Raw genomic sequence first — 24,002 nt, forward strand, 5'->3', positions numbered from 1 at the left:
AGTGTGTGTGGCGCCCCCCCCCCCCCCAACCCCCCATTGCTGCAGGGCAGGCAGGGGAAACCTCACCTTGGTGTCCATGGCAGTGTAGCATTCCCACCCACTGGGCCACAGAATCAGATCCTGCCCAGTGCTGGTCCAGCCAGGCTACAGCCCCATGCCCTGCTGTGGGCGCAGAAATCTAGGGGGACGCATGCTGTCCCATGCTCCCCTGACATATCGCCTATGGCATTGCCTATACCCACACAGCCCCTGCCGCACAAACACACACCCTTCTCCACACACCCACCCCTTGCCCAACACATAGCCCCTTCCCCACACACTGGTGGGGCTAGAGCTTGGGGGCAGGAGACTGTGGTTCAGGAGTGAGGGACACTAGCAGGACCAGAGGGCTGCAGGTCAGGAATGAGGGGCACCAGCAGGGCTGGGGGCATGGGGGATTGTGGGTTGGGGTTCAGGGGCACTGGCAAGACCACGGGGCTTCAGGTTGGGAGCGAGAGGCACCAGCAGGGCTGGAGGGGTTTGGGGAATTGGGGGCTGGGAGTGAAGGGCACTGGCTGGGCTTGGGGGCGGGGGGCTGTGGCTTGGGAGTGAGGGGCAATGATGTGAGCAGGGCAGGGCACCAGCATGTTAGGGCTGTTTAGTGGCACAAAGCAGCAGTGGGAGACAGCCGCAGCTGGACCTGTGTGCTGGTGAATGAAGGGGGCAGAGGGAGCTCTGATTTTCCATGATAAACAAATCAGATCAAACGTCAAAATACATAGGTATTTATAACTTAGTTTATTATAATGATTGGGGTATTGGTAGGCTTCCAAATTGCTTTACAATTGTAAATATGGCAGTAAAACATTGTGTTCAACTGATACCTATATATATGTAGTGGTGTTTCATTTTAATTGCAGAAAAGCACAGATTTTGGGGGGTTTAATCAGAGAATTTTAGATTTTTTTTTAATGGAGAAAACTAGGATCCCTGGTCATGAACACTCTGGGTTTACTGTTAAGGCTTTGACTATTGGAGGGATTTACATGTGCTTATGTGTGTTTGCAGCTGCATCTAAATGTGGGAATTACTGTGCAGCTTATGTTTTGTATTGTCTTTCACTTTTTAAAATTTTGTTTGTGGATTAAAATGGGACCCTGTTGGTGCCTGCCACTCTAAGGGCTGAGCCAAGCAGCCAGCAGGTCCTTGATTACAGCAGCCATATTAGATCTCTGGCCGCCTATATAAACAGAGAAGTTCGCTGCTGGCAGGCCAGGCAGAAACATCGCCTGGCTACAGGCTGAATACTACATCCCGGAGGTAAGGGCAGGAGCTTAAGGGGATGGTAAGGAGGCTCCTGGTTCTGGGCATGACTTAAAACTGCACCCTGCTGGGGCTGGGTGGCCTGAGGGGGCTCGTGGTGGTGCGGGAGCCCCCAGGAAATACCAGGTCAGTTACCACCCCTGTGAAACACAGGTCGGGGCACCTTAATAACCCTAGCTCCCACAACTGGGTGGGTTACCCCATAGAAGGGCCAAGAAGGCAGACCCAGGTTAGAGAGTGGGCTATAGGCTCAGAGACCTGGCTTGAAACACCCTCGAGTGTTCAGTGCTGGGGCCAGGACTGGAAGGGTCAAAAGTGCCAGGAGCCCACCGCAAGGGATGCCAAGAGCTGAGGGGCTGCAGTTTCCGACTGGCCTTGGAGGCGAGGCCAGGGCCTGTGTGGCCAAAGGTTCCGGGGGGACCACACCCGAGAGGGGGAACAATTCAGGGAGCTAGGCAACCCAGAATGAGGGTGGAGTAGGCTGCCTGATTGGAGGGATTCAGTTGGGGTCTGATTGGAAGGATTTTGGGGCCTAGTGTGGGGCTGGTGATGTTAAGAACTGTGGATGCCATCTGTGAGGCTTGGGCTGCAGCCACAGACAGTGCCCCCTGGCATCGGGGCAAGAATGGGCAGCCTCCCACCTAATTAATATCATAATTATATATCATCAAGGCATGGCAGGAGAGGAGGCGGGCGGTTGCCCACTGAAACAGGTGGGTGGACCATTAGTAGACCGGCTCTGAGAATCCCCCTGTTACAGACATATAGGGTATGTAAATAGCTAGTAGAACAAAGAGAGAGAATGGAAATAAAGGGAGATTCTTAACCTGACATCACACTGGCTGTTTGTTTTGTTTTCCCCCACCCATGGAAAGCCATTAATATGGAAAACCATTTATTTAAACAAGTTCAGACATGTTCAGTTTTAGGCCTTGAGTGTTATTGCTATTTTGAGGTACTTTCTGCTCGAGTGGAATTTGATTTTTAGTTTATTCTTATGGATGAAGTTCTGGAGACAAGTAAATATGGTCCCATTTATTACTTTTTTTCCTAATTTCCCCTTAGACTCCACTGTCTTCCACCTTTCCTGCCTGTTTTCCTGTTGTAACACACTTGCTTCTGCTGGTTTCAGTCCAAAGCCAAGAGGAAGAAATTGGCTGTGCAAGGAGGAGGTTCATTGTATGAATGCAATCTAAGACAACATTTTTAGAGAACTTGTCCAATCATCATTCTATAAGTAATAACCAGTAAAGGAAAGTGATAAACTGGGGGGGGGGGGGGGTGTTTTTTTTTTTCTTTTTACTAGTGGTAAAATTAGTCTTAAACTAGTGTTACAATACAATGCTGCATCTCCACTATGAATTTGATAATGTTTTGATCCGTTTATTTATTTTTTTTGTCCTTTCCCCTCTATTCAATAACTGGTGACCCTGTGTAATTACGTATATTAGATGACTATTTTGTGGCAAAATAGACATTTGCCATTAGTCAATCAGTATCTGTTCTTTTTGGTTTCCCCTGCTAGCTAAATTTTCATTGTTAAACAGCTTGCTTACTAGTAATTTGTAATGGAATTTTTTAAAGAAAAACAAGTCCATCTTACTGTTTACCAGAAAACATAAACATAAAAACTGGCAAATGAAAGAAGATTAAATAGAAATGAATAATTTAATTCAAGTATATCAATTTTTCTCTTCAAAAGTATACAATTACACTGCCTTGTAACCTAGAATATATTTAGAAAATGCCACATCACAAGTAATGGCTTGTTTTCAAAAGCTTTCATGAAGAGCTGTTATCAGTTTGCTGAAGGGTTATACAGAAATATAACTTGAATGCCTTGTGATATTAAAGATTTTTAAGCATGGTACAATACAAGTTGTCCATCATTTAAAAAATTATAAATTCTGAAAGCTGTAAATTGGGGTGTTGGTGGACTAAGCAACAAAAGAATTGATTTTTTTTTTTATATAGTGATCGGTGATACAGAGTATGGTACAGTAAGAGTTTTGGTTTTACAAAGAAACACATTTTTGGTGCATTTTTAATAAATATCTTTGCTTAAAAGGTACTATATTATTAATTAAAGCAAACACAACATTTTGTTAAAATATTTGCACAACTTCATTTTATGATGATATTTTCAAAATCATTTTTACAGTGCAACTTTTAGGTAAGGTTGTTTTTAAAAGATATTTTTTGAAAGCCAATTTGAAAAGCTATTGAAAATCTTTGTTATCAGTGTATGCTTATACATTCATTACCTTGAATTTTCAATTGGGGCTACTCTTCAATATGTGTTATTTTGGTCTTTTCAGAGAATTTTATTATTCCATTAATATTGGCTTTAAATCCATATGACACTACCAAGTTAAAGCAGCTTGCGTAAAATTCAAAATATCTCTGCATCACTAGTTTGTAATAAATGTTAATGAGTCCTTATTCAGATCAATCATGCTCATTGTACGCCATTTAGGCTTACAAATATCCAGTTAGGTTAACGGTTAATATACAAATTAATACACTTTGTATTATGACAGACTAAAAGTGATAAAAATCTACTCTGTTAAAGTAATGTTAAAGATCTGCATTTATATCATATAACCAAATGAAAAACGAATGTATTAATCTTTAAGTCTTTTATAAGATTGTGGTCCCTGTGGGTGATGTGTATGCTGTAATACCTTTAGAATACAGTGACTTAAAATGTGATGGACTAAACAGTGGCTGTTAGTGTGGTAAAAATGAACTCTATGAGTGTCATGCTTACATTAAGCCAAAGCAATATACAGATTTCAGTCTGGAGTATGATGCAATGGCAACTGAATTCCATTTTTTGATGTAGCCTGTTACAGTTTGAATATTGCCTTAACAATACATTTTGTATGGATTTGGAATGTTAAGCGTATTATACTTTGGGTAACCCACAATACGCAAAATCACCCAGAATTGTTTTTCAAACTCTTTTTCTTCAAAACAGAAATAAATGATGTGGCATTTTATTTTAAAATATCCATGCCTTTTTTGCTTGGCATATAATAAGACTGCAAACCAACAAGAGCAAATAAAAAAAAATGATCTAAGTATACATGTTCTCATTCTATTTTAAGACTATCAAGCTATTCAGGTTCTTATAAAGATGTCCACTATTATGTTATCTAAGCGCATTCCACAAAAAATAACCACAAATATCATACAGGAAGGAACACAAATGTAATAATTATTGTTGATTTTTTTTTTTAATATTTTGCAAAAAGGATTTAAAAATACATCTTGTTTTGTGCTCTTTGGACTTGTCTGCTCATAGAGCTATAACTGCTAAAACTTAACTAGGCCTGTTTTTACAATTGATTTAGTTAAACTAGTATGGAATCCTGAATGGACACACTTAAATTGATTTACACCTGGCTTTAGTTGATTAAGCTAAGTGGATATAAGCCAGTTGTAAATTCATTTAAGTGTGGCCACATGGCTTCATACTGGCCTAACTGAATCGATTTAAAAGGAAAAAGTTAAACTAATGCAGTTTTGTTGCGTAGACTACACTTCACATTTTAATATGGTACATCTTAAAAAATAACTTTTTTTCTTTAAACATGAGCTACAGTGTCTGACTGTTTGAGCCAAAATCATTATGTCTGCGTTTTGAAAGCCATTACTAAATCTGTTGTGGTTGGGTGAGATTCATGCTTCAGTATCTGTATTGAAAAGTATTGGATACCTAAGTATCTCCTGTGCCATCTTCATTGTCCTTTCATTTAAAATATATTAATTAATATTCCGTAGCTTCATGCAAGGTTTTCTAGTTCTCCCACTTTTAGTGTGAGGTTTTGGTCTCCCTTACTAACCACTTTTGTATTGATAATTACTTAAAAAGGAATAACGAAAATCTGGCTTTCAAAGCTATGTCATCCAGCTCCTGGGGCTCTGCACAGGTCCAGGAATTTGGCAGCAGGGGAGTAATGGCAGTGATAGTTCCTGTGGCTTCTGGAGCTGTAGTGATTAATGTTATGCTGCTGCCACATCCTACTGTCAGATTTCCAGATTTGTATGGAGCTGTGCCAGATTGGGCCCACGTACAGGTTTCCCTTGCTTTATGTGGGTTCTGTAGATGTGAAATCACTCTTATGCGATGACCCTTTTTATATCCAAAATGTGTTATATGTGAGGTAAATTCACTCTTATGCAATTGGCAGCAGCTAAGTCTGTGTTGGGGAGAGGAAAGGGCTGTGGCCAGGGAAAAAGATTAAGGACACAATGGTGAGAGAGGGAGTGGGGCACAGACAGAAGCAGGGACTAGGATGAGTGGGGCCTTGATCTGTCCCCTGCCCCTCCAGCCGGTGGTGAGGGAGGGAGTGGGGCTGGGGGCTGGGGTAGAAGCAGGCACTGCACAGTTGGGGTGGGGTGCAGGACAGGGTGTGCAGCTCCTGCTGCTATGGGCTGCTGCTGTGGGCTGGGGCTGGGGGCTGCACCAGTCTCTTCCCAGTGGGGAGGACTGGGCCAACCTGTGCTTGGGGCAGGTGGCAATGGCACTAGGAGGAGGTCTATGGGGGGGGGCTGCAGCTATCCCAAAATTTGCAGTAGCTCCCCCCAACTCCCTTCCCAGCACTGCTGCCATCTGCCCTGAGTGCAGCACAGCTCAACCCCCCTGCCAGGAAGAGCCTGTTGCTGCTCCCAGCCCCAGCCCACAATGCCAGTTCGTAGCGGCAGGACCCGCATCCTGCCCTGGCTGTGCAGTACCTGCCTCTGCCCCAGCCCCACTCCCTCCCTCACCTCTGGCGGGGGCCCAGATCAAGGCCCCACTCACCCTAGCCCCTGGGGTCAGGCTGTTCCTAGCAGGGAGGCTGGGTCACGCTGCGATTAGGGCAGGTGGCGGTGGTGCTGGGAGGGAGGCTGGGGGGAGCTACAGCAAATCCCGTAACCTCCTTCTCAGTGCTGCTGCCGCCCACCCCAAACACAACCCAGCCCAGCCCTCCTGCCAGGAAGACGGGAAGAGCCCACTGCCACCCTGGCCCCAGCAGACTTACCTGCTGCCAGTGCAGTCGAGGTCTTGGGACATATCCCTGTTTGTTGCATTCTAAAGTAGATTCCCTTTATGCGAATTTGAGTTATGCACAGTTTTTCAGGAACGCATCTACCACATAAAATGAGGGAAACCTGTACCAGCCGCAGTGCTGGATTGGGTTGGATGAGGTGGTCACGACTGTTTTAAATGTATAGTTAAAAACCTTTTAGAGTTCTTATAAAATATTTTCCTTTTTAAAACTATATTCTGATTTCTAAAAATAAATCCCGTCGTCTTAATTTTTTCATTGCTTGAAAAATAATACCTTATTTATACACATCCAAGACCACTTCAAATTTAAAAGGACCTCCCAATAATTAGATTCTATACATGGAAAATTATACAGTTGTCTTAAAATTCATTCTCCTACCACCCCTGCAGCATGGAAAGCAGTAGTGAGTAGGCAGTGCCCCCTACCTCTTGCTCCCTGCCGACTGCCTCCATGTCATTTGCTCTCCCTTCCCTTGGTGACTTTGCCCCCTGGCTGCCTGTTCCACCTGGCATCTGTCCTTATGGCCACTTGCTCCCCCTCTTGCCCTGCCCCCCATGTCACCCCTGCCACTTAGCCCTGTGCAGTGGTTCTTACCCAAGGTGATTCTGGTTCTGATAGGTGGTAGCAGCTGCACCCTCAACCACAGCAGCTCCCTTCCTGCTCCATGTTTTTCCCCATGCTCTACCCAGGCTATGCACTGTATGCTCTCCACCTCTACCATGTAATCTCCCCTGTGCTCCCTCCACTCCCCCTGTTCTGCGTGATTTCCCCTGGATTAGAGACGGAGCCAGAAACGGAGCTACAGTAGCTGCCTGCCCCATCCCATACTCAAATCTAAGACACAATTTCTTTTTCTCCATGTTGACTAGGGAACAATTACCTTATCTTGAATTTGAATAAACATGTTATTAGTGGATCCAGGAATTGTCACTTTATGTATATGCAGTACAGAAATATAGCACTCATATTTCAGTATGTATGTTGTCTCTTCTGTAAAAATCCAGTGCTATTACATGGGGTTTTTAAGTTTGATTCATTCAAACCTAAAACAGTACACATTTTTGATTGAATGTATGTTGGTCGTTCAGTACTGCCATCTAACTATTGCATTTTTAGTCCTGCTTTTTCATGATGTTTTGGTTTACCTTTTAAATTATATTTTATAGATACAGTCTCAAAGTATTATGTATGCTGTGTCAGTATTTATAAGTGCATGGTGTAAAACATGGAGTTGTCTCACTCCTATCAGACATTATTTATTTTCAATTACTTGTGTAATTTTGCATACCTACCCCTTAGTCATATAAATTTAAAAATGCTATTTCCGAGTATTGTTTAAGTTATTTTGTCAATACTGATAAAGAACTATCTCAAAATGGGGGAAAAGCTTTATTGTTTCAGTTTTGCTACCGTGATCACTACTGAAAGCTGACTTGGCACAAAGCAGTCACTTTTTCTGGATAAGAGGGAAACGTGCTATGAGATAAGTTATTGATGAAATTAACTGCTGAAGTGGAGAGGAAATGCAGCTGGCCAATATATGTCATAGTGTGAGCTCTATTAAATGAATATATGTGCAGTCAACCATTCATTGGGAGCCACATTGGTCTTGAACTGCATTGATCTATAGTATAATTCTAAATGAAACTGATGGATGAGAGCAGCCATTGACAGGAAGGGTAAAGAGAACCATGAAATGTCTTGTATAGGAAAAGTATGATGGAAAGTAGACTGGTGATCTATGCCATAGATTGGAATGTACAGTGGGATTCTGGTGTTCTTAGGTACTTCACCCTTAATTATCATTCCATACATGGCAAAAGACTCCTCAAAAGTTATTTTATAATATTTTCATATTTTATGAAAGGTAAATACATTGAGCATTGCGTCCAAAGGCCAACAACAGCTTTTAAGGCATTAATATTTTATAGCTTCTTTGAAACTGAACTTCGGAAGAGATTTTTTGTGCATTCCCTGTGAAGTATTTTGAAAGTCTTAAAAAAATAGGCATTGTTCTGTTTTTAAAAAACTGCTTTATTTAATATGTACCAAATGGACATGCAGTTATTTATCAAGGACACACTTCTCAAATGAGTGTTGTGTGAAAATGCCACCTTCAGGTCAGATATAATTTCAGATGCCTTCTCTCTCAACCATGTCCTTTCAGACAGTTAGCTCAATGAGCTGCTAAATTTACAGGCATTAATGAATAAAACATTGGGTTGTGCTAGACTTTACTTACATCGGAGTCCACGTACTTTGATTGTGACACTAAATTAATTTGGATTCGGACACCCAAACAAAATGTACTTCCTGGCACTTTGTCAGCCTGCTTCCTGTAATACAATACCTTTTTTAATTTTGTCTTCCCTTTCTGGTACATTGCCTATGAGAGGTACTACTTTTAGCTCATTGTTTAATTGTCCATATAAGAGAACTCAAACTAGACAAGGGAAGTTCCTTTGCCAGTGAGCATGTTTCTAATTGCTACCATATCATCTATAGAGGTGAAACTATTGCATTAAGTAAGATTTTAATGGGATAGATTGCATTGTAAGGCTATGAAGTTTGCTAAATGGGTACAGCCTAATATGTACATTGTATATACGTTTAAAATAGATTATCATTTTAAATTTAGTATAAATCACTTAAGAAGACAATTTTATTCTCTTCTAGTTGTAATTGTGTATAGTGTACCAGTGCTTAGTTCTTCTAATCTTTCAGGGATGAGAAGTGATGTTGTAATACATTAGATGTTATAACAATAATTTTAAGAAGGGTGCAAATAAGCTGCAAATATCAGTCATGCATAAAGCTAAGAAAGGTTCTGATCTGATAGTCTGCAATATTCAGCTGTAGCTTTTCTAGAATGTTAGTTAAGTAACAAGAATAGTAGTGTACCAGTCTTGACCATATCCAGAAAGCAGTTATCTTTATTTTTTTTCCCCCAACCTTGATTTTTCTAACTGTTTAGCAGTAGAGCTTAGGTTTTGTATAAATTGTCATGCAAGTAACTTTCTTTTCTATGTCATATGAAATTTCATTATAATTTTAGTAGAACATGCTCAAAAGTTTATTGAGTTTTAGATTTGTGATTTCTGCATAAGTTCTTACATTTATTTTGGAGTTTCCTTTACATATACCATATTTACTTGAATATAAGAGAAGTTTCTCTTGAATATAAGAGAAGGTTTTTCCCTTCCAATCAGCATGAGGGAAAAAGCCTCCTCATCTTACATTTGCTCTTAGCCAAAAAGGCTGAGCTGCTTATGGGAAGCTACCAGAAGCAGGGGTGATGGAAGTGCACGTGCACCCCCTGAGAGCACCAGTGCACCCCCTGTCAGGCCACACTTCCTGTTTAGCCAGTGGGCAGGGGGGCAAGCGGGAGCACCAGTGCCTCCCTTCCCCCCCCCCCCCCCAAGCAAGCGCCAGCCAGGGAGCGGGGCCACCAGCAAAAGTAGCCCCGGGACTTCCAGAAATGATGCAGCCACTTTTTGGTGAGTGAGATTGGCTGCTGGGAGACTTGCCCCCCCAGTCAGTGGAATCAAGTGCTGGTTGCTGGCTGGTGTTGGGGGTGGGGCACGTGCCCCCCCTAACTCAAGAGGCACCAGTCATCCATGACCAGAAGGATAGGTTAGTGCAGCCCATCTGAATAAGATATATGGTAATGCCCACTACACTCAGTCCCTCTCAACTTTCAACTCTTTTTCAAGTCATGGTGAGCTATTACATTGAATATATTTTGAATTCCTCTTCAGTCCCACAGCTGAACTGTGCCTTTCTTTCCCAGTTCCAATGATTCCTGCTTCTTCACAAGCCTTAAATATCTGGCAAACATCAGACCAGGTTGCCCTGTGTTTCATCTGCTTATAAATTTTTGGAGGATCTTAGGACTTGTGACAAGAACACCCAGTTCCAGTCATGAGTGAGGGGCTAACTAGCGCATAGCTCCTTTGTGTGGGGATCTGGAGTACACACACATACTGAGCAGTGGGGTCAACATGGCTTGAAACACCATTGACTCAGCTGGCTCCCAGCCCAATGATCTATATGGTAAATCATGAGCCTTTTGGGTTTGAACTAATATATGCATAGCTTATATTATATATAAATAGGTACAAAAGTGCAGCTTAAAGGTGTGTTTTCAGAGTACCTGTGCTAAAATTGCAGCAGTTTGAAAACAGGTTAAATGCATCAATTCTATATGAACTAAGTCTGTGGGTACCTATAATAATTTGTCTGTATGCAAATTAGTATGGGCCTGTTTATTTTAAAGTCAGTATTTTCAAATTTGCCCCTCACTTCCATGTGCTCAGGGAGAGCAGGGTCTGACAGTTTATGGGGAGTGAGGCAAGGGGCTGCAAGAAGTTGTGGAGGCCGATGGCAAGGGGGCCACCTGACCCCCCCCCCACCCCGATTTATTTTCCCTGCTTTAGCATAGCTTTACTTGAATATATATTCAATTAAATATGCTTTACTTGACTATATATTCAAGTAAATATGGTAATTTTAATATTTCTGTTGAGCTGGGTCAGTTTTAGAAGTAAGTTTAACAAGTATATGGTATCCCATCAGCTAAATGGGACAGCAGCCTGAGTATTTCTGCAGTTCTGAGATATTAAAATGATTACAAAATTCAGAAGCAGTTGTAAATCAATTCTAAAAACCAACAAAATCCTCTTATCCCTGCTTCAAACTCTTTGAAGTCAAGGGAGTTGCACCTAAAATTTATTTTGCTCAGCATATTTCATTTACTGACTGAATTTATACAATGTGAAAATATTTACAATGTAGAATGTTTCTGATTGTTTGCATACGTATTTTTATTCTTATCCTGAAAACTACTAAAATACTGTCATGTTCTCAGCATCTCTTTCAAAAAGCATTTAACCCAGTGATTCTCAACCAGAGTGCCATGGCAGCCTGAATTGCCTTGAGGGTGCTGCAGGTTGTCTCACAATGTTGATGCTGTTAGGTGTACAAGATAAACCCAGAGATTTTTAAACAGGAATCCATAGCGTTGAAAATATTCTGACCTGTTGTCTTTCTGTATTCTTTGCAATCAGTGAATTGCTCTATTATTTTTCTGTAGCCAAAAAGTGACTGAGAACTAAGAACTGACATTGTCTGAGTGGTGCTTCAAGTCTCACAGGCTAGGGACAGACATTCGGAAAGCCTGAGGCTGAATTGATTCAATCTTTGCAGGTTAGTCTAACCTGGATAGGCTAAATCAGCTTTGTAACCAGGCATCCCAGAAATGCAGGCACATGCCTGCAGTGACTCAGGCTAGAAGCTGGGGGGCGCTAGAGCAGCCCTCCTTTTCCTTCTGCAGGGACCTGAGAGGGGCGTGGCCAGGCCCTGGCAGGACACTGTGATTAGGGAGGGGTTCCCTCCCTCCCCTCTTGATAACAGAGCATCTATCAGCTGTTATCAGCATTTCACATTCCATCAGAAAACAAAGCCTCACTCATTACAAGCTCTTTTTAAACAGCTTTTTGCAAAGGAAGGAATGCAGGGACATTACCAGCTGAGATGTTGATTACCTCCATAATGCCCTATCTGCCTTATACAGCATTAGCTAGTAGACCACATGCTGGCTACAGTCCCTGCTGTGGGAGAGATGAGAAAGGGATCTCTGCATGGGCGACTGGTGCCAGCAAGGGGTCTGGGACAGGCATTGCATAAACTGGTTTGACCCAAATCAGTTAAGTCAGATACTACATTCAACCAGTTTCAGCCATTTTCAAACTGGTTTGTGTTCAATGAGCATCTGTTCTGTTACAGGTTAAAACCAGTTTCTGTTCACTTAAACCACTTTATGTATACTGTCTGTTCCTAGCCGTAAGTGGTGTCCCAAGTCTAAAAAGATTGAAAACCGCTGACTTAACCAATACAAGATGTGTACATTAATGAAAAGTCCATTAGGTTTTTGGATCAAAGGTTGTTTAGAAAAGTATTTTAATTTTTTTTTATAGAATCTAAAAATAAAATAAAATGAAAACCAATAGTCTTATCTGAATTTTTTTTGCTTTGTAATTTTAAGGTTCATGTTTTATTCGAACTGACCAGCTTGATGGTGAAACAGACTGGAAGCTAAAAGTTGCTGTCGGTTGCACACAAAGACTGCCAGCATTGGGGGTAAGCATTATAGATTTTTGTTTCATCATTTCTTTAGTATATCTCTTTATATTTGTTATGTAGTAGAAAGCTTTAGAAAATTATTTGTACACAGTAATTACAACAGTTACAAAATAAATTAACCCATAAATGTAATGTTGATCTTTGCTATGGATAATAAAAAAATGCTTCTGATATTGATCCTTTGGAAAAGGTTGGTTTCTACAGATCTTTGGTTTTCCATTAAAAGAGTAAAAATGGATAAAATATGTTATATACTCCCAGGGTGTGTAACAAATGTAAACGTTTATGGTTTTGGGAGACTTCTTGTAAGGTGAATGCTTCTTTGCAAGGAGGCTTCAGGGTCACAGTGGACAAAGTATGTACACTGGAGTACACAGGAGGGTTTCCCAAAGGTGTGTGTGTGTGTGTGTGTGTGTCAAAAACTGTTAAAAGATGAGGTGAAACTATAGGAGTCAGTAGATTATGTCTACGAATTGGAGCAGATAGGTTAAACAAGCAGACAGAAGAAACAGGAGCAAAATGGTCTGATCAGTAGAATGCACTGAAATATAATCTGGTATTGAATGCAGGAGGGACCTGTGCCTCCACATTTCTTTGTTACTTAGCAGGTAGCTGTGAAACCCACTCCATCCCTCTGTAGCAGAGGATCTACAAAGGTGCTAGCTTCTTCTTTTAGTTTCACTCAGCTCAAACAGTAGTGAAGGTTGTGCTGTAAATCTAAAGATCTCCGATTCCTACTTTGCTGATGACCTGTATTGGGAAATCACTATGGCTTCATTTGATGAAAGTTTTTGGTCAATACTTAAGTTTTTGTGTTGTGTTTTTTAAAAAAACAAACAAAAAACCTCAGGAAACTACATTAAAATTAAACTGTTCTTTAAAACAAAGTTAAAGTTAAAACAATTTAATTTGCAAAATCAAGTATTCAGAAGTTAGGAAATGTCTGAATTAAGGCATTAATTCATTTTTCTCATACAGCTACATTCTGTCACATGTTGAATACATTCAATTTCATGAGCACATGCTATTTTTAATTTGAATCTTAATTGACAAATTTCCTAATTTTTGAGTGTTTTATCTCTTCAACCTCAATATTTTAAACATTAGTTAAAATACAATTTCCTACTTTTTTAGAGGGAAGAGACGTACAAAGTCTGTGTATTCTGCATGGGATATAGTAATGACCTGAAAATACAGGTGGCATGTCACTTAGTTGAAATAAGGAAGCTGGCTACGCTGTGAGCAGATGTTGCATTCCTTGCAAGACAAATCACAGTGGTCTGATTGGCTACTTACAGACATCCAAAAAGCCTGAAGCAGAATTGATCTAAGTTGTTCAGTTTTATGTAACCAATGTAGTTTAGATCAGTAGTGAACAGAGCACACATTCACCCTTTGGTGTGGAGGGCAAATCTTAGACCAGGTTCTGCCAGGTTAAACCAGTCTGTGCGCGCCAAATTTCTGTTCTGTTACAGGTACAGACTGGTTTCCAGTCACTTATGCTGGTAAAAGTGGAAAGTCACAAGAGTGAATTGATTGAGAATTGGTGTTTGTCTGGATGTAGGAAAATAAACTAATACTGGTTATATCTTTCTATACCCAATTCAATAGTACAGAAATTACATATGTTAACTGGAACCCTCTATTGGACTCGAGTTGCAGGAAATCAGCCTGCTTAGCAGTGGGCTGCTTTTACTGGAGTAAGGGTCAAAGGACACTCATTTTCAGTCACCAAAAGCAGGAACATCATCTACAGATTGTAATGGGTCTCATGACCAACATCAAGCACATGTAGGGCTTAGTTGCTACTTGATGCCACATTAATTTTGACCTTGAAAGTACTGAATCACGTGCTTATCTTCAAGCATGATTTCATTGTTAAATGCTTTACTGAATCAGAGTTTTTGAAAATAGTGCCTAGGTAAGTAGTCTTAGGAAAGAGCTTTTACCAGTATTGTTGCTATAGGCCAGTTATGTTTCATGAAGACAGTCAGATGAAAGTTGTTGGCCTGGTCAGTAGTACAGTAAACGCTGTGTTAACTGCATTTTAGTAACTGGCACACACTACTAACTGGAATGTCCGGCCTGCTGGATGAGTGAGGGGGGGACACTTGCATGTGGTAGCCACTGCTGCCACCCACCACCCTGTGCTGTTATAAAACCACCTAGAGATGAACAATTGAGATTAGGCTAGTTGCTTTTAAAATCTAATAACAATATTTAAAACATACAGTTGTCTTCTATCCCAAACTCACAGTGCCTTAGAAACACAGTAAATATCATTAACCACAAGATGAACATGAGCCTTCAATGCGATGCTGCAGCTAGTAAAGTGAGCAAAACGCTGGCTTGCATCCACAGATGCTTCTCAGGCAAATCCCAGGACGTCATTCTCCCCTTGTACTCGGCCTTGGTGAGGCCACAGCTGGAGTACTGCATCCAGTTTTGGGCCCCACAATTCAAAAAGGATGTGGAGAAGCTTGAGAGAGTCCAGAGAAGAGCCACGCGCATGATCAGAGGTCAGGAAAACAGACCTTACAACAACAGGCTGAGAGTTATGGGGCTCTTTAGCCTGGAAAAGCGCAGGCTCAGGGGTGATCTGATGGCCACCTATAAGTTTATCAGGGGTGACCACCAGTATCTGGGGGAACGTTTGTTCACCAGAGCGCCCCAAGGGATGACGAGGTCAAATGGTTATCAACTACTGCAAGACCGTTTCAGGCTGGACATAAGGAAGAATTTCTTTCCTGTCCAAGCCCCAAGGTCTGGAATAGCCTGCCATTGGAGGTGGTGCAAGCACCTACATTGAGCACCTTCAAGAGAAAATTGGATGCTTATCTTGCTGGGATCCTATGACCTCAGCTGACTTCCTGCTCCTCAGGCAGGGGCTGGACTCGATGATTTCCGAGGTCCCTTCCAGCCCTAATGTCTATGAGTCTATGACTCCTGGACCCATCATTCTGGCTTTCTCCCTGGATATAACATGAAGACTGCTTATAGCCTTGGTCAAGTATCTTTGCTTGAAGATTGACAGGTGAATTGTGAAATTACTGGTATTGCTAGACCAGTGGTGCTCAGCTTCTGACCCACAGGCCAGATCCGGTCCACAAGATTATGTTATCTACCCCAGTGGTCTCCCCATAGATATGGAAATTTAGTAGCAGAAGAACATTGTCAGTGTTAATTGCCACTCCCACACTGCCAAATTGCTCAACCTGTGGGGAGCCCCCACCAGTTGAGCAAATGAATAGGGGAAGCAAATAGGGAAGTTTGCAAGCAGTTCTCTGGGAGGAAAAAAGAAGAGGAAGGGGAGTCAGGTACCAGATCCTATTCTGGGAAGGTATGAGAGACAGGGGTTCCTGTGTATTTGGCTTGCTGAGTGTTTGTTTGATGGGCTGTGTGTTTGGGTATATGCTCTGAGCAGCTGAGAGAGCTGTTAGCTGGGTCATTGCTTTCTGTATCTGACTAAAGCCCTAATAAGGGGGCAGAGCCAGTCCGAGCCCAGGAAGGTATAAAAGGAGACTCCCCAGACAACCAGGGAGTGAGCAAACAGGGCAGTTTGCAAGCAGTTCACAGGTCAGTTCTCAGGTCAGTTTGCCATTCCCCTCTTTGAAGGGGAGCCTTTAAGATAAGCTCTTTCTGTAAGAGTAATTAACCTACAGAGACCCAGAGAAATGGTCGGAGGATGCTGCAATGCCAGAGCCACTGCCACTATCAGCTCTTTTTCTACTTGTACCTGTGAGGTGTGTGTCCAGACAGGACTGCTCATTGTTGAGGCTTCCACCCAGGTTCTGGTTTGGCACTGTGGAGACTGTGGCTTGTAGGTTCTTTCTAGTGACAGCCAGATGGGGGAGTGCCTGTCATGTGAAAAGTGCTTCCTGGCGATGTCCTTCAGGGAACAGGCAAGAGAGCTACAGGAGGGAGTGCTGAGGCTCCAAAGCATCCTCTGTCATGAAGATTTCATTGACTCAGTGCTGAAGAAAACCTCTAGGATTGCAGAGGAAGGTGCAGAAGTGGTACTAGAGAAGGAAGAGGACATGGACTCCTAGAAATGTGGAAGCTGGAAGCTTGTGACCTCTGGCAGCAAGCAGAAGTCTTCATCTCTAACTTTAGTGGTCAACCTAGAGAACAGATATGAAGCACTATCAACAGAGGAGGAACATATTCCATTGCTGGAAGAGGCCAGGCCAGGTATCCCCAAAGTTGGGAGGATCAAGCCCACTGCCACCAGGATGAAGTGATGGATGGTGGTGGTTGGGGATTCCCTTCTGCGGGGGATGGAGGCATCTATATGCCAGTCTGACCTGTTGTCTCATGCTCACCCAGAGCCCAGATCTGAGATGTCACAGAAGGATTAATGAGATTATCCAGCCCTCTGGCTACCTACCACCCCATGCTGCTCATCCATGTGAGCAGTGATACTGCCAGGAGTGACCCTGAGCATATCAAAAGTGACTCTGGGTGCAAGGGTGAAGGGGACAGGGGCTTAGGTGATGTTCTTGATCCTTCCAGTCAAGGGACAGGGCCCAAGCAGGAGTAGACACATCCTGCAGATTAATGCATGGCTTCTCATCAGATGGTGTTGCCACCAAGGTTGTGGCTTCTTCAACCACAGAATGCTGTTCCAAGAAGGATTTCTAGGAAGAGATGGGTTCCACCTGATGGAGAGAGAAGATCATCTTTGCAGACAGGCTCACTAATGTAGTGAGGAGGTCTTTAAACTAGGTTCACCAAGGGATTAGAGACCAAAGCTCTAGGGTAAGTGAGGAAGTGGGTAACCTGGGGGAAGTGCAAGAAGGAAGGGGCAACAAGGGAGGTCTTCTCATTCTTCTTGAGAAATCAGTGCAATTGGCTAATCACCTCAGATGTCTGTACCCAAATGTATAGTCAGAAACAAGCAGGAAGAAGTAGAAGCCCTCAGACAGTCACAGAACTATGATATGATTAGCATAACAGCAACTTGGTGGGATACTTCACATGACTGTAATACCATCGTGGGTGGGTATAAACTGTTCAGGGGAAAAGGAGGAGGAGTGCATTTTATGTGAAAGAGCTGTGTGATTGCTCAGAGCCCCACTGTGAAACTGGAGATAGGCCTATTGAAGGTCTCTGGGTTAGGGCTAGAGGGGAGAGCAGTGATGGTGATGTCATGGTGGCAGTGTGCTATAGAACACCAGACCAGGAGGATGTGGTGGATGAGACTTTCTTCAAACAGCTAGCGGAACTTTCCCAGTCACCAACCCTGGTTCTCATAGGGATCTTCAGTCAACCTGACATCTGCTGGGACAGCAATACAGCTGTGCACAGGCAATCCAGGAAGGTTTAGGGAGTGTTGGGTGCAAATTCCTGGTACAGATGTTGGAGAGGCTAACCTAGGGGTCATGTTCTTCTTGACCTGCTGCTCACAAACAGGGTAGAATTGGTGGGGAATGTAGTAGTGGATGGCAACTTGGGCAGCAGTGACCACGAGATGATTAAATTCAGGATCCTGAGGGCAGGAAGGAAGGAGAGCAGCAGAGTGCAGACCCTGGACTTCAGACAAGCAAACTTTGACTCGCTCAGGGAACTGATGGGCTGGAGACCTGTCTAAGGGGGAATGGAGTCCAGGAGAGCTGGTTTTATTTGAAAGAAACTTTACTGAGGATACAAAAATGAGCCATCCCAATGCACAGGAAGACTTACAAGTATGGTAAAAGAACAGCTTGGCTTAGGGAATTCTTCAGTGAGCTAACACAAAAAGGAAGCTTACAAGAAATGGCAACTTGGACATAGGACTAGGGAAGGATATAAGAGTATTGCTGGGGCATGGAGGGGTGAAATCAGGAAGGCCAAAGCACACCTGAAGTTGCAGCTAGCAATGGATATGAAGGGTAACAAGAAGGGTTTCTACAAGTATGTCAGCAGCAAGAGGAAGATCAGAGAAAGTGTGTGCCCCTTGCTGAATGAGGGAGTGTAGCATGGCACTAAGATGTGCTTGCTCCTTAAAGCTGAAGAAGCCTGGCCAGGGAGTTCGTCGGGCTAAGCAGAACTCCCCTGCTGCAGGTTGCCAGGGTAACAGCCTCAGGAAGTAATTGGCCACACCTGTCGACATCACCTGACTGGCAGGAGGGAGGGTTCTGGGATATATAAGCCCAGGCTATAGCTAGCAGACACATTCTCTCTCTGACAACTATGGGGAAAGAGGTCTTGCCTGCTGAAGCTATTTGAGATGTGGTGCGGCCTGCCTAGCTCCCAGTACTGCCTGCTCTGCTATCCAGGTGCTACATGACTACAGGGAGTCTCCCAGGTACCTAGATAGGGGCATGTTACTATGAGTGGAAGTTTGTTCCCTTACAGGGGTATAGCACTTGTTATTGTTAGTATTTAAGTTGTAGCCTAGGGGCTTGTGTTTCTGTTCGTGTTTACCCTGGAGGATTGGATTGAGGCTAGAAGGGGAGGTTTGGAGGCCTCATTAGTGCCTGGAGAGAGAGGGCATATGATTTGGTAGAGCCCAGTCAGGCACAGCAAGCATAGCATCAGAGGGGTGCAGCCAGAAGCGTGCAGTAAGTTCAGAGCACCAGGAGGGTGCAGCTAGAAGGGTTCAGTGAACTCACAGAGCCAGAGGGCACACTTACAGGGTTGGGGCAAGCCCTTAGCACCGGAGAAGTGAAGCCAAAGGGGCGCAGCACCCATAATGCCAGAGGGACGCAGCTAAGGGGGCACAGAACCAGGCGCCCAAGAGAAAGGCACAGAAAGACAATCACTAGAGAGCTTGGTGCCTGCGTATTGCAGAGAGACAGAAGCCTCAGTGCCAGGGGCATATAGAGTCGATGACGGTAATAACACATGCAAGGCATGGGACACGTGTAGGAAAGGTTGAGGCATGTATATACCACCTGGTATAGCTGGGCACATGAAGGGCAGCCTCCAACCTAATGAACAACTTAATTATTTACTAACAAGGTGTGGCAGATGAGGTAGGCAGGCAGACTGCCCAAGACAGGTGGGTAGGCTGGTGCAGAGGTTGGACTCAGGGTGGCCCCCTGTCACGGAGGCAACCTAATGACAGATAATGCAGAAAAGGCTGAAGTGCTTAATGCTTTTTTTACCTCAGTCTTTACAGGCAAGGTCAGTTGCCAGACTACTGAACCTGGCAGCCCAGTTTGGGGAGGAGGTGAGCAGCCAACAGTGGCAAAAGAATAGGTTATGGACTATTTAGAAAACCTAGATATGTACAAATCCATGGGGCCAAACTTGATGGAACCAAGGGTGATGAGGTAAATGTGACTGCAGAGTTGGCCATTATCTCTGAAAAGTCGTAGCAATTTGAGGCGGTCCTGGATGGTTGGAAAAGGGCAAATATTAGAGCCCATCTTTAAGAAAGGAAAGAAGGAGTATCCTGGGAACTATAGGCCAGTCAGCCTCACCTCAGTCCCTGAAAAATTGTGGAACTTTTCTAAGTACTTGGAGGAGAAGGTGATTAAGAACAGGCAGCACAGATTTACCAAGGGCAAGTCATGCCTGACCAAACTATGATTGCCTTCTATGATGACGTTTACAAGTCCATGGGGTCAGATTTGATGCACCCAAGAGAGCTAAGGGAGTTGCCCGATGTGATTGCATTGGTGATGCATCCCTTTGTATTGGTGATACATCTTTGAGTTTCCCACTATCAAGTAGGAAGAACATACTATGCAGTGTTATTAAACATGTTATTAAATACAATTTTTGGAGCAGTGCTTAATAACATGGGCTCTTTCAGCTTTTTTCATTGCGTCTTTCAGAACTGAGGTCATGTTCCATCTTAAACCACATCACAGTAAATGGTTCTATACATCACATTTTGTATACATTACAGTGTTCCTTTTCTGTCTTAAGATCCTCAGTTCAAGGTGAGCCTTGAACTGAAGGCACACTGAGCTCTATCCCATAGTTCCCCCACTTGATTAGGGTATTAATTGTAGTAAAACTGATCTGTGTCTTGGCTTTCCCAAGTTTATTTGGAGTACAGCCATAATGAACAATGCTTCATTTTTCCTAGTAAGGAAAGGCAGTAGGTAAACTCCTTTTCTTGTAAATAATTGTCCTCTAATATCCTCGGTTCAAAGATTTTCTTTTTAACTTTGAATAAAATTAGATGAGCTTTAAAGATTCTGTATTTTTTTTTATAATATTTATATTTTGTGTGCTCACTGAAAATCACAGGCCATGTCCAGACAAGCAAGCATGTGCCTGCTGCAGTGCGTCAGAGCAGTTTGAGATACAATGAGAGGCACACTAAGAATGAAAAAATGTTTCTCACACTGCATATTTGCAGCATGGACTCTAAATTTGATACCAGGAAATCCTAGTATCAAAAAATAACATGCTGGGAAAAAGCAGTGCAGGGAGCACTCCTGGAGCATGCCCTGAAATAACTGGAGGCTGGGTCTTCCAGAGATGCTCTAGCATGCTGCCAGAGCATCTCCATGGCTGCCGCATGCCCCTGCTGCTTCAGCACTCTGCCTCAGCCTGCTGGGGAAATAGGAGCAGGCAAGGCTCTCTCCCCAGTAAGTAGGGATGTGTAGGTGGGGGGAGGAGTGACTGTGGGTGCGGGGGAGACTGTCCAGGAGAGGTGGGTCCCCTGTCTGTCCCCCTATACAGCGCACAGCGTTCCCCTCTCCCCTCCACAGCAGCAGCAGCTGTTGGGGCACTCACGGCTTGCTCCTGGCAGAGACCCATGGTGGTGTAGCACAGCCTCAGACTCAGGGGCTGCACGTGGAGCATGACACCACCCCAGCCTGCTGGCACATTCCTTCAGGCAAGACCAGGCTGGGCTCCTAGCATCACACACACAAGCCGCACATTATCAGGCTGGGCTGTCTTCATGGAGGCTGCTGCTGCTTCTGGGGAGGGTGTGCACTGTGCAGGGCAGGGCTGTGCGCCATGTGGTGGGGCAGGGGACCCACCCCCCAGCAGTTCCCTCCATCCACACAGTCCCCCCACACCCACAAACTCCCCAGGACAGCACAAGGGCCTGCTGGTGGGAGCCATGGCTGCAGAGGCAGCTGCCACCTTGCAGCCCTGCCCTGTGCCCACACCAGTGTTGAGACATGTGGCCCCAGTCTGGGGGGGGCTCCTGGTCTCAGGAACCACTTGGGGCGTGTGATGGGTTGGGGGGAGGGGTAGAGGTAGAAGCAGGGGTGTGAGAGAGAAAGAAACAGGGGTTGGGAATGGAGGAGAGCTCCAGGTAGGAGAGGCTGCCAAAGCTGGGCTTAGAGCCCTGTTGCCTGCTAGAGCAGCCTTTGCAGGGGGAGACTGGCTTGGAAGGGAAGGAGCTTGCCCAGCCCAGTCACTGAGCCCCAGTCAAGGGCTTCCCAGGAACAGCCTGGGGATTGCTGAGGCCTGGGCACAGTCACAGGGGCAGAACAGCAAGGGCTGGTACTGCTCAGAGCCACAAAAGGGGTGGAACAGCTGCAGCTGGACTCATGTCCTGTAGGGCTGTGTGAAACAGCTCTGTTCCAATTCAGATTCGGCCATTTCGGAGGGACAGTGATTCGATTTGGTGTTTTGGATCACTGTCCCAATTCGATTCAGCCAAATCTATTTCGGAATTTCGACACTATAATGGAGAATCACTAAAATACCTATAACTTTGTAATTTTTTGCTTGATTCAGATGAAAACAGCAGGGATGCAGCCCTTTCTGAGGGCATGAAGCCTGCCAAGTTTCAAGGAGATAGGTGCAAAGGTTTCTGGGAAACTGCACCTCGAACTGTTCAAAGCAAAACTCATGACACTTGTGTGTGTTAAGAGGTGTGTGTAGGTTGTAGCTGTGTTGGTCTAAGGACATAGGCAGACGATGTTCTTTGGGTCAATCTGATATCTTTTATTAGACTGAGTAGTTGGAGAAATGTATCTGAGCAAGCTTTTGAGTTTAAAACCCCTTTGTCAGGCTGAGGAAACATCTGCAGTTGGTGTGTGTGCTCTTCCTGAACAGAGTGAATAGTAAACAAGCCAGAGGCTGGTATGCTGGCAAGAAAGCCAGTCAGTAAAAATGTAAATTGAGGCATCAGGGGGTGAGAGGCAGGCTGAGGGAGGGGGCAAGGGGGATGTAGCAGGTAAAAGTGGAGAGGTATCTGGGAAGTCAGATGTCAGGCAGGTTATAGTGTGTCGTAAATCCAGTGTCTATTATTGAGTCTGAGTTTTTGTATCTAGGACAGGGGCGAGCAATTATTTCAGGCGGAGGGCTGCTTACTGAGTTTTGGCAAGCCATTGAGGGCCGTATAACAGGCAGCCAGGAGCAGATAAATATTAATTTTCTAAATTTTTAGGGGCCCCGTGGGCTGAATAGAATGACCTGGCGGCCCACATTTTGCCCATCCCTGATCTAGGAGGTTGATGAAGTGAAGTTCATTCATAATGCTTGGTGTGTTGCAAAATGTGTATGTTTCTGTAATATATGTTGTGCTTTCTGATAGTGCACAGTGATGACTGTCAGGAAAAACACAGAAGAAGTGAGACTAGCTAGCTACCAAGAAACTAGATAGCAAGCCAGAGCCTTTCAGATGTTGCTGGTCCAAGAGAGACAGCTCACAAAAGGCACAGATCACTTAACACATAGCCTTGTATGTTGTTTCTGCTTCCCTCCTCCAGAGCACTGTGATTGGAGGGGAACTCAGGGAAAGATCAGTCACTGGCCAGCTACAGATGTCAATATCAGAGAAGTCTTTCCCCCATTCCTCCCCTGGTTCTTCCGTTGCTAGCTGGTGATACAGTGAGTGCCGCCTCCAGCTTTGAGAGTGGGGCATTAAATGGTTGTGAAACCAAACCAAATAAAAAAAGGAAATAGGTGTGGATGGAGTGAAGATGGTGGCACTCACTCCATCTGCATGTGGGACTTGGGAAACCTCAGCAGTGGGAGGTTTACCTTGAGGAACACCAGCTGTTCCACCAAACCAGGATCCTAAGAGGTGGTGGTGTCACAACATCCCCAGCAATGCTGAACATCCTCTCGCTCGGAATGCTGGTTGGTGAACAGGACAGGTGTTCCCAGGCAACTGTGGCTAGATCCTGCCACATGTGGATGTGGCTTGCCCAATAGGCCAAGGGGTCACAGAGCAGCAGCTCCACATCATCAGTGAGATACGTAGCCACCAAGGCCTCGGTGCTACCTACCTGATGCTGGGGTCTGGCGCCTCTGGACCCCAACATGGAAGCCATGCCCTTGGCCCACATTGGCAGCACCTGTGGTGGAGGAGAAGACTGGCTGGTGGATGGAGTGCTGGTCCGGGAAAGTGGATTCCTCTCTTCCACATCCCCCTGCCTGTGCCCTTCTGCCTCCCTGCCTCTCTTCACCAGCACTTCCATCCAGTGATCCAGGGTTTTGCTGCAGCAGATGCTCCCCTTCATCCTTGGGTTGCACATGCCCACAAGCAAGTGGACCATACTGGACCGCAACAGATCCAGCCATTTCTTAATGCCCTCCTTCAGCCACTTCACCAGTGCCTGCACCTCTGGTGACAGTGGCTTGCCCCAGCCCGGA

At 44.4% G+C, this 24,002-nt stretch overlaps 1 protein-coding gene across 1 annotated transcript in view; it reads left to right on the forward strand.

The window, feature by feature from the left end:
* The window catches only part of LOC102368073 (probable phospholipid-transporting ATPase IIB), a 155,029-nt gene extending 132,022 nt beyond the window's left edge, over positions 1–23,007 (forward strand). Inside the window, exons 8-9 of the mRNA XM_025216373.1 lie at positions 12,403–12,497; positions 22,939–23,007. Coding sequence (XP_025072158.1) covers positions 12,403–12,497; positions 22,939–23,007 — 164 coding nt within the window. The remainder of the gene's footprint in view (positions 1–12,402; positions 12,498–22,938) is intronic.
* The last annotated feature ends 995 nt before the right edge of the window (positions 23,008–24,002 follow it).

Source organism: Alligator sinensis, unplaced genomic scaffold (assembly GCF_000455745.1).
Source record: "Alligator sinensis unplaced genomic scaffold, ASM45574v1 scaffold1325_1, whole genome shotgun sequence".
In the NCBI taxonomy this organism is placed as follows: Eukaryota; Metazoa; Chordata; order Crocodylia; family Alligatoridae; genus Alligator; species Alligator sinensis.